Raw genomic sequence first — 11603 nt, 5'->3', positions numbered from 1 at the left:
CTCCCTCTCTGTCTCTTTCTTTTCTTTGCCAAAGTGTTTAAGTCAAAGATGAAAAAACTTCCGTATAGCAACAAATTACACCCTTTTTCTTTCTTCTTTTGATTTTTCCTTGCATTATCCATGGCTATAACACAACAACAACAAGTGCGGCTCAGACCACATTTGGCTTTAAGACTGCCTGAAATCGTAAATCACATACTGTCCTACCTGGTAGTTCCCTATCAATCTGACGACAGCAACAAACCAAAAGCCTATCAGCACATCCATGCTTGTTTAACCGTCAATGTGCTCTGGCATGATTGCGCTACTCGACTGATCTGGAGGCACATTACCTTTGAAGATTCTAAATCAGAGCTTGAGGCCTTTCTCAAGTTTGCGTCTGCTCTTACCAACCACTCGAAGCCATCGTTCACACAGCCCATGGATCTGTCGGCGAGCTCATTAGCTGCTGGTCTGGCTATTGCTGCACCCAAGTCCTCCTCCGTCATGTCCCTGCTCACAGACAGACGCTTGAACCTACTGAAGCCTACAAAGTCAGACAGCATGCAACGCTACATCAACCTCCAAACAAGAGCCATGGACGATCTTGACATGAACCGAGATCCCCTATTTCTGAATTACAACCACATGCCACAACAGCAGAGAAACACCAGATCCCAAACATCATACCACCGTCAACAGCAGCGGCAAACACAGCAACTGTACCAGTCAGCACTGGCACATCAGCATCAGTATAGAAACGCAGTGCGATCCATCACACTAAGAAAGATCAAGGACAAGTCTATCAACGAGCCACTGCAGCAGATAGGCCGGCACACACATAAACTAGAAAAGCTGGACATTTATATTTGCGATCATCTATCTGACAGCTCCATCTACACATTCATTACACACAACAATCAGTCATTGACCTACCTTTCCTTGGCTGGCTGCAACAAGATCACAGACGATGCTGTCCTTAGAGTAGCTCAGCACTGTCCCAAGCTAGAACACCTGGATTTGCGGGCCTGTGGTCTTATATCCGACGTATCCATTCAATCCATTGCTGAGAACTGTCCCAATCTGCATCATTTAAACGTGGGCCGTGTCCGAGATAGAGAGAAGATTACTATGCAATCCATCAATTTGATAGCACAAAAGACAAAAGTAGCCGTCTTGGGACTTGCTGGCTGCGATATGACAGACGAATGCTTGATCCTGCTAGCCAAATGTCGTGGTAAAGGACTGGAGCGCATCTCTGTAAATAACTGCCATCGTATCACCAACAAATCTATACGAGCTTATGTCGATTACTGCCCCAATCTGTCCGTGTTTGAAATGAAGGAATGCCACTGGATTGACGACTGGGCCTCTGTGGCAGAGTTGGTGCAGAGAAAGGTGCTATTGACATTATGTGATCAGCAGAATAGAGCTTGTGCTGATTGGGCTCGTCGAAGTGGGCGAATCATGGAGGTGAAAGCGCCAGTGAAATGATGACAGATACCCTTTATCTTGGATCTCATTTCAATAGAATAACGAATAAATACAATGCATATTTACTTGATCCGTGGGCCATTACTCGAGCATTGCAATGCCATTTCTTTACATAGTAGCGAGCCTTATGTTTTCATTGTCATCTGATTGGCATTTTATCCCTTTCAGCATGCCATTTTGAATCTTAATTGTCCGAGATGGTATTTCGATTCAACATTCGTTCATAATTAGATGTTGCCAATGTAGTTTTGATTGGGAGATCTGGACTGCTGATCAATACCAAATGTTGGTGTAATTTTAGACTTGGTTGCTGGGAGAGCGATGCTAGGTAGACAGGCAGAAGAGAGGGAGGAAGCCGGGCTTGCGGGAAGTGCATAGCTATTACAGTTCTTTTTCTCTTTTCTTTCTCTCTCTTTTCTCTCTTTTTTTACAGCCATCTCAGATCCCAAACCCCCCCAAACGAGACATTTGACAAGAAAAAGAAGAATCAACCATCATTCATTCTTCTTTTTTTCCTCTTGTTTCTTTTATATATTCAATTTCTCTCTCTCACTCTCTCTCTCTCTTGTAAATTTGTAAATTTGTAAATATTTCTCTATATTTTTTGAAACAAGAACAAGAAAAAAAAATGATGCCTACCAACTTGATGAACGACTCAATGTCTCCGAAGAAGAGCAGCAGTTTGCAGCAGCCTCAGGCTACAAATGCCCCTCAAGAACAGCAGGTTTGTTGCTATTCATTTATGTTGGCTGTTGGCATAGCAACTGACATAATCACATTAGCTTTCTGCCCTATTGCAGCCTGAATATGATTATGACCTTTTTAGTCATGCAGGCGCGTCCTCCCTGTTTCCCAATGATGAGGCTAGCTATGACCGTTCCAGCAGTGCTCCTCCCATTCAAGGCTTGTCCAGAGGTGCGCGTGATATGAAATCCAGCAGTACACATGGTGGCACACCCGCCTCTTCTGGTGCTCAAGCATCCTCTGCTTATGATCCTGGTCAAGCCTGGAAATTGTGGAAAAATGGAAGTTCCGATAATGGTATATATTTTAGTAGAGTTACATCAACATACAGAAAAAAAAAGAGTGCTAAATGTATTATTATAGAAATTATTCCCGGGCAAGAAACAAATGATAGCATTCGCACTCAACAGCAACGTCAATTGTATCATCAGCAACAGCCTCATCAAGGCGATTTGTTGAATCGCAAGGGAAAATTTGTCGACATCATTCAGCAGGTAAGGTTATATTGGATGTATGTGTGCAAGCAGGCCATTAAGACTTGGATTAGCAGGACTTCCCTCGCACACCTTCGCCCATGTTTGCCTTCCAAAACGACGGTGGTGTTGATTTAGACGCTGTCAATAGAATGTATGCTAACAGCAGCAGTAGTTATGACAGTTTGCTACAACAGCAACAACAGCAGCAGCATCAACAGGCCTCTGGTAGTCAACAAAATGGTGTGCCTTCTCGTATCAACGCTCTGCGATCCTCAATGTCTCCTCAATTTTCTCCTGCTCGTTCCAGCTCTACACCTCCCACGAGTCGAGGTGCTCCTGCTGCTGCTGCTGCCATCAACCCTGCTACAGGCTATTACGAAGGCGGCGCTGATGACATGTTGATGAAGCAGTTTGGCAGTTTTGGTCTTGGTGATGAAGACGATTACATTCGTTACAATGCTACTAGCAACATGCGCCAGCAGCAACAGCAACCTTCTTACCCTTATTATGGTGCCGACAGCAACCCACTTTCCAATGCTGCTCTTGATCTAGCTGGAAACGAAGAATACGAGTCTGTTTATGGCAAATGGTCCAGTGAAGATGCTGCTGCTGCCTACCATTTACGCAGCAAGCAAGGCCCACTGACTGCTCCTGCTCCTTACGATCCCACTGGATTCCCTATAGCGGATGCGCTCAGCAACAATGACAAAAAGTTGCGTGCTCTCCAATTGCAACAGCAACAAATTCTGATTAGACAACAACAGCAACAATTGCTCGCTGCTCGTCAGCAACTTTTGCTCCAACAGCAGCGCTATGGCAACGCTCACAACACCGGCCCTGGCGGCAACATGAATCAGCATCATCACGCCAACCATTCACGCGGTAGTCGTCAGCAACATCAACAAGACCACGCCTCTAGATCGCCCTCTCAGGATCTTGCTTTGAGCATTCGATCTGCTCTGTTGGAAGAATTCAGAAACTCCAAGAACAAAAAGTACGAATTGAAGGATATCGCAGGCCACATTGTAGAATTCAGCGGTGATCAGCATGGATCTCGATTCATCCAGCAAAAGTTGGAGACTGCCAACAGTGAAGAAAAGCAAATGGTCTTTGAAGAAGTGCTCCCCAACGCCCTTCAGCTGATGACAGATGTCTTTGGTAACTATGTGCTGCAAAAGTTCTTTGAACATGGCAATCAGATGCAGAAATCCATCTTGGCCAAGCAGATGGAAGGCCATGTGCTGTCATTGTCGCTGCAAATGTACGGCTGTCGTGTCGTGCAAAAGGCCCTGGAGCATGTATTGACTGAACAGCAAGCAACTTTGGTGGGCGAATTGGACGGTTGTGTGCTAAAATGCATCAAGGATCAAAATGGTAATCATGTCATCCAAAAGGCCATTGAGCGCGTCCCTGCTCAGCACATTCAGTTTATCATTGATGCGTTTCATGGACAAGTCTACAATCTGGCCACTCATCCCTATGGCTGTCGTGTTATTCAGCGCATGTTTGAGCACTGCACTGAGTCGCAAACTGGGCCTTTGTTGGATGAACTGCACCGCTGCACTAACCAGCTGGTACAAGATCAGTATGGCAACTACGTGATTCAGCATATTTTGGAGCGCGGAAGACCTGAGGATAAGGCCAAGATTGTCGAGAAGATTTTGGGACAAATTTTACCTCTGAGTAAGCACAAGTTTGCTAGCAACGTGGTCGAGAAGTGCGTCGACTATGGCAGTAAGCGTGATAGACAGCTCTTGATCGAAGAGGTGATCCAAAACCGTGCTGATGGGTGAGTTGAATCAAAGATATATATATATATATATATATATATATATGTGTGATACCTGTCCCCGAGGCACTAACACTGCTTGCAACTAGAACATATCCCCTTGTTACTATGATGAAGGATCAGTATGCCAACTACGTCGTGCAAAAGATGTTGGATGTCGTTGATGATGACCAGCGCGAGATTCTTGTCAACAAAATTAGACCTCATTTACAATCCCTCAAGAAGTATACCTATGGAAAGCATCTTATTCAGAGTAAGTGGGGAAGGAATCATTGTGAATTGTATATGATGGTATGCTGACTGTGCTCTGCTCTTTGTGTATAGAGGTTGAAAAGTTAGGCGTTACTTATGGCCTACACGATCCCAATCTTGATCAGCAACCAGCCGCCTTGGATGATGCATCAGCCGCCAATCAAGATGATAACCATCAATCAGCAGCTTTGACCTCACCACCGCAACACCTTGATGATAACAATGATAACGTAGCTTAGAGAGAGATCAGTATTATCTGGACTCCTTTTTTTTTTTTATTATTATTATCAGGCTTCTCAAACCATCCCACAGGAGTGGGTGTAAATATGTAAAAACTCCTGTATCATAAACATCCCTAAATTTTTGTAACCTTGTAGGATTTACTTTCTTTTCTTTTATTTGACCTTATTATGCTTTATCATTATTGTAATCCCCACCTCCGTTTTTTAAAATATATAAAATTGGTTTAATTCACATTTGTAGGTGATGTGAGCATTGATTTTGGCATTGAGAGCGATATCAATAGGGTTTATAATAGTTTCGTCTGCATTTACCACATACATTCATGAAAAATGAACGATTAAGGAGCTTGATTAAACTCAAATGGTTACTGGAGCGTGATTACTCAAATGCTGTCATCCATATGTTAATCATGCCATAGCAAAATGGCAACTAAAAAGTGCCATTTTTCCAGAGCCAAGTTCTCTACTATAAGCAGAGCATTCATATATACTATTAATGTTGCACTCCCAAGTTGCGTATTGAGGCAGTTGTCTCCATGGGCAATGTTTGTTGGCTTGACCATGAATCTCGATCAATGTCACGCCCTGGACTAGATTCAAATGCTGTGACGCTTATGCTCAACGGTGCCTGATTTAACAACATCAGCTTGTGCCAGCCTCTCCACTTTATTCATTTGATTACCACATTGAAAATGAACTTTTTGAAGGCCACTGGTCATTCCGTTCGCTTTGCCTCCAAGAGAGGCTTGATCAACAACTTCAAGCCTACCAATATCAACCAAAAGGCAACACGTTTCTATTCTGCAACTCATGCACAACAACAAGCACAGAAAGAAAGTAGTAACATCCCCTGGGCCATTGGTTCATTTGTAGTATTTGGTCCCATTTTGTTCAAGTTGACATCGCCTCCTCCACCAAAGAAGAAGACTGTGGATGATCATGCTCCTTCAAGTGTGCAAGCTGTTGCTCCTACTCCTGTTGTTGCTGCTCCTGCCAATGAAGAAGAGGAAGAGGAACAAGTTGCCACTCCTGTCAAAAAGGCCCAAAAGCCCTATGTTCTTGTAGGTGCTGGTACTGCTTCATTTGCTGCTGCTCAAGCTATCAAGGAGAAGGATCCCGAAGCCAATGTAAGTTACTCACGCATTTATCAGAAAGAGCGAGATGTTAAATGCTCCACTAGGTGATCATCATTGGTGAAGAGGAATACGCACCTTATATGAGGTAAGTACCTAGTCAATCATAGATTGCCAGTTTATCTGAACCTTCACAGACCTCCTTTGTCCAAGGAACTATGGTTCTCTGAAGATCCCGAGGTTGGAAAGACATTGGTTTTCAAGGATGTAAGTAGTCAAGTGCATATTGGAAGCTACCACATCTAACCATGCCTATGAAACAGTGGTCAGGAACCGAGAGAAAGTAAGCGGGTTGACTGAGCATACATAAATGCAGCGATTAACATGTTTGACAGCACCATTTACAAGGATGTTTCAGAATACGAGTTGATCAAGGACGCTTCTGGATCTGATATCGAGACCAACAAGATCAAGCTATTACTCAACAAATCCGTCTCCAAGTTGAACGTTGAAGATCACACTGTTACCTTGAATGATGGTAGCGTTATTTACTACAACAAGGTGTTGCTTGCTACTGGTGGTCAGCCCAAGCAACTGCCTGCTACCGCAAGTGATGATAAGAATGTCACCACTTTCCGCAACATCCGTGATTTCCAAAAGTTGGATAAGATTGCCAAGAATGGTGCCCATATCGCTGTTGTAGGTGGTGGCTTCCTTGGTTCTGAACTCGCTGTTGCCCTTGCTCATCGCTGTAAGTCTTTTATCGGGTGATTTGGAATGATATTTGACATTTTATGAATGCAATATAGCTGGCAAGGAGAATTTGAAGGTGACACAAATTTTCCCTGAAGGTATATAATGCCACTTGGCTTTGTCAGGTTGTATACTGTAGCTAATTCATCTATTTAGATGGTAATATGGCCAACGTTTTCCCTGGATACTTGACCAAATGGACCACTAGCCGTGTTCGCAAATGTAAGTTAAAAAAAATGATGGAAAAGAGACTATAATTAACCATTTTGTGGTAGTGGGCGTTGATGTCAAGGAAAACAGTACTGTCAAGGCTGTATCAACCGACAAGGAATCCGGCAAAACCAGTATTGAATTGAAGGATGGCAGCTCTGTCACTGTTGACCACGTCATTGTCGCCATTGGTATCGAACCTCGCATTGATTTGGCCCGTGAGGCAGGATTAGAAATTGACGAAAAGCGCTCTGGTGTGGTTGTCAATGCTGAACTCGAAGCTCGTAGCGATGTTTACGCTGCTGGTGACATGGTGTCTTTCCATGACGTTCAGTTAGGTCGCCGTCGAATTGAACATCATGATCATGCTGTTTTGAGTGGTCGTCATGCTGGTGAGAACATGGTTGGTAGCAACCGTGCTTATAACCATCAATCCATGTTCTGGTCCGATTTGGGTCCTGAGATTGGCTACGAAGCTGTTGGTTTGATTGATTCTCAATTGTCTACTGTCAGTGTGTGGGCTAAGGCAACTGCTCAAGATACACCTGCTGCTGCTGCCGCTTCTGAAGCCGACAGTCCTCGTAGCGCTCCTACAGAAACTGCCACTGGTGGTGTAGCTGAAGCTGTCAAGGCCAAAGAAAATAACCCCTTCAAAGATGAAAAGTTCGGTAAGGGTCTTGTTTTCTATGTTCGTGACCAAAAAGTAGTAGGTCTCGTCTTGTTTAATGTTTTTGGTAAGGTTCAAGAGGCCAGAGATGTTATTAACGGTGGCTACACTTCTGATAAGATCGATGGTCTCGTCAAGCAATTTGACATTTACTCTAAGGACCATTAGATTTTCTGCCCTTTCTTTCTTGTAACCTATTTAAACTTGCACTTTATGAACTAATAAAATCAAAAAGCACTCTGTAATCTTAAAAATGATGATGGTATAAGAGCAGAAAGGGATACACTTCTATGCGGTATGATTTATTTTATCAGCATTGTCAGTGTAAATGCTAAACTCGGGTAGAAACTGCAATTCAAGGTCGATCCGTCCTGCTTGCTTTTTGTGCTTAGGGCAACCAATGCAACAAGATATAAAGGGTACATTTTACTACTATTGGTAATTCTTGTTATAATTTACAACATCAGGTCAAACTGCATTAGAACAAATTTGGTTGTGGCTCGCTATGTGTTTTTCGTTAATTGAATATGCATTGTTTCTCGTCAATGCATTAATTGCCTTATTGATAAAATTGCAATGATATGTCAATCTTACAGCGTATCGGTGAGTTGCATTGCAATTTGCTGCATTGCTATTAACCAGCTGTTCCCCCTTTTTGTTAAAAAGCCAAACACATGTTTAATCTTTTGCCAAACCACAACCAAACATTTTATCTATCAGTTTACCACTCGTAATTGCTTGCAATAATTATCAGGTTCTTATATAAAGTTCAGTACTGACCGAAATTGCCTTATATCCAAAGAAAAAATAACTTCTGTTTCTTAACATTAACCCCATCTGGTCTAAAATCCATCTACACTAATGTGTTTCTCGCTAAATCCATATAGGAACACGTTGCTCTCTGAGAAAACTCCAATTGATTGTTCAAAACACCAATTATATGGCCTTACTATCATGAACCGTTGGACAGTCTTCCTGACTAAAGTTCGTAAAATAAAAGGCTTTGAGGACAATCATAAAGGGAACGTATATCTGGTACTTAAAACTAGCACATTATAATGGATATTACGTAGAGCTATTGTATGGTCTCTGTTTTGTGCAAATCCAGTCAGTATTTGTCGAGATACGGTCAAAAAAGGGTATCGTGCAAAACCATGGATTTTTTACCGAAATCTGCCTGTGATGGCAAGGGAAAAATCTGGTGACGATTTTTTGGTCAGGACAAGATTGTCAATATTTCATGATAGAGTTATGCCAGAGCTTCAACGAGTAGCTCATTCGATAGGAAATGTTTTGGTCTACAATGTTTAGTAATGCTTAACAAAATGTTTTGATGACAAATACTGATTAATCTTTAGAAAACTGTCAAAAAACCGCAAAAACAATCGTATCAAATACCAGGTGAACAATGTACATCAGAGACTTGAAACAAACACCATTGTATTCTCCTTTAAATTCTCTACAAGTTTCATATAAGTTTGAAGGGGTGTTTACTATCAAGAAACGCGTAATGTTACGGCCGATAGATTTTGGAATCCTATGGATCCTCATTTAGAATATTGGAAACTGAAGCTCCGTTGATCTTCCGCATGTGTACACCACACAAGTGTGCATTTGGCCAAGCATTTTAAAAATCGGGGCGTACGAAAAGGGCCATCTTAACTTGCTGGTTTCAAGTTATCAATAGATACTTGACATGAAGAATTTTTTTGTCAAGACTAGACAGTTATTGCTTGTGTGGAATTTGAGGCTTTATAGACTAAAATTCACAGAAAAAAAGAATAAAAAACAATGGAGTCAACTTGATAAAGGTATGTTTTATTATCAAACTGACAGGTGTAAAGTAAACTGAAGTAACTTTACTGGCCAGGTAGATGATCCTTCTTATATACTATAACAATGGATAAAAGTTCTGTTAATTAGTTTGACAAATAAGTCAACTCAGATCAACTAATGTCTAATCATGCTAAAAGACAACTCCAGCAAGCTAATCATGATTTAGCTCTGTCTGGATGAATAATTAGACTCTCATCCAAAGTACCCTAATCTATCCTTTCTATAAGGATAATTAACATCGATCTAGTAGCATGTATACGACGATAGGTACAGTCTCATTAGTCTATATCAATAGTACATATCCGAGTGTATATCGCTGAGCATACATCTTTAGCATGTATCTAGATATATGACATGTCTATAGCATATCGTATGCACGTCTGTAGCATGTCTCATATATAGTACAAGTCTGTACTACATAAAGTATCTGCAGCTAGTATCACGGATATAAGCATGTGTTTTATAGCGTGGATCATGAAGTGCACATCTGAAGCAGCAAGCTCATATTGCATTAATCTTGGTGCCTATCCAGATATGGTAAACATCCGTAGTCAATGTCGGAATACAAGTATAAGTCTATAGTGCCATCCATGTCCGTGGTGCCATCTATAGCCTATATCTTATATAGTATGAATCTTATAGTACTAGCGTATCTGAAGTCCATATCTTCTTATAGTATAAATCGATATCGTACATCTAATCCAGTGCACATACAGTTTATATCTAAATCTGGTAACTGGATGAACTGTCGGAATGCAGATCATAGTGGATGTATTTCACAGAATGTGCACGAGTGCCTCAGGAAGTACAATAGATTCAATCTCCCTGATGTCAAGATATCGAGATCCACCTACACTACATGAAACATATCGACTTAGGTGGCCTCTCAACAAGCTATACCAACAATCCACAAGGCCCCAGTGGCCTGCTATTTATATACCATCTCAACGTAGTAGTCATTTACCAGGCATCTATCATATTTAAGCTAGTTAGATGCCCTGTAATAAAGAAGCCCTTTGTTTTCGTTTTAGATGCAGTTGACAACTGATTATTATCATCGAGTATTATTGAATTGTCAGAAATAAATTATTTATAAAAAAGAGTATGAAATCAATCAGGTAAAGAATATCATTTATTACATTGAAAATAAGAGGGTTTACATACTATTCAAATTGAGGGATTTGATGTGAGGATAAGGTATTAGATGGGTTGATTTGGGTAATAGGATTATAGGTCCAATCTATTATTATCCTGAACATGCCATGATATGGATCGTAACTGAATCCTGTTTCATGTCAAAGTTTATGATCTGATGTGACCGGTGCTTGAACTGCTTGTTTCTACGCATTTGGAGATCCGGTTTAGAAATGATACATTAATTATTACGAATTCATCACTACTCCTTATGTTTAGGTCAAATTCTGTCCAAATGTAGTCATTTTTCAACTTGAATAACTCATGCTACAAAGCGTTTTGGACGCTTGGAATAACACCAAACGAATTCTCTTGATTGCGCTTTACTTATTGATGCTTTATCACAATTTTTTTGGGCCATTGCAAATTCATGAAAAATGATGATTTTCATGAGTATTAGCAAGGGAAAATTCTTGAATATCAAACGATCGCGGTTTTCACCCCAAAAATGAAGGCCTTTCCTATGATACATATTAGATCAAATTGATCGTAAAGATGGAATGCAACGATGGAAGCTCTTTCTATGAGACTTGTATATACGAAATCTTGACATATTCACAGAAAACCTGGTTTCATACATTTGCAAATTGCTCATTATTTTTGGCCTGAAAGCGGAGTGTAATGAACATCATTTGATGCAGCTTCTTTAGTTCTGTAAAGCTATATTAGAAAGCTCGGTGTGATAACGACAGTTTTCATAGTCAAATTTAGCAAAAACGTTTAAAAGATGTCAGATCATGTCAAATTTGAACACGAAAATACCCACTGCACAATTTCAAATTAAAATTCAGCAATTATGGCTGCCACTGCAGAAAACCGAGACTAAATCCACTGGCCGTGACGTCGGATAGGGCGCCCTCTCATTTTTTCCGTTTTTGCAAAGCGCGTTTAGTA

General features: G+C 41.1%; 3 protein-coding genes across 3 annotated transcripts; all 3 read left to right on the top strand.

Annotated features, from left to right (window-relative positions):
* Positions 1–120: 120 nt before the first annotated feature.
* On the top strand, positions 121–1473 carry ATC70_001626 (uncharacterized protein; the record flags this gene model as incomplete). The annotated part of the gene is made up of 1 exon (XM_064821020.1): positions 121–1473. One exon carries the CDS (start codon positions 121–123, stop codon positions 1471–1473), a length of 1353 nt encoding a protein of 450 aa, XP_064684940.1.
* Positions 1474–2101: 628 nt separating this feature from the next.
* Positions 2102–4973, top strand: PEP3_1 (tethering complex subunit; the record flags this gene model as incomplete). Its single annotated transcript, XM_064821019.1, has 6 exons — positions 2102–2197; positions 2256–2514; positions 2581–2711; positions 2768–4482; positions 4572–4735; positions 4807–4973. The coding sequence occupies 6 exons, from the start codon at positions 2102–2104 to the stop codon at positions 4971–4973; spliced, it is 2532 nt and encodes an 843-aa protein (XP_064684939.1).
* A 695-nt stretch (positions 4974–5668) lies between these two features.
* Positions 5669–7847, top strand: EDC3_1 (enhancer of mRNA decapping; the record flags this gene model as incomplete). Its single annotated transcript, XM_064821018.1, has 8 exons — positions 5669–6103; positions 6157–6197; positions 6247–6316; positions 6373–6392; positions 6445–6800; positions 6859–6900; positions 6959–7024; positions 7078–7847. The coding sequence occupies 8 exons, from the start codon at positions 5669–5671 to the stop codon at positions 7845–7847; spliced, it is 1800 nt and encodes a 599-aa protein (XP_064684938.1).
* Between the last annotated feature and the right edge of the window lie 3756 nt (positions 7848–11603).

This window comes from Mucor velutinosus (genome assembly GCF_035048745.1).
Source record: "Mucor velutinosus strain NIH1002 chromosome Unknown tig00000041, whole genome shotgun sequence".
NCBI lineage: Eukaryota > Fungi > Mucoromycota > Mucoromycetes > Mucorales > Mucoraceae > Mucor > Mucor velutinosus.
The sequence above is the reverse complement of the archived record's forward strand: the minus strand, read 5'-3'. Positions and strand labels throughout refer to the sequence as shown.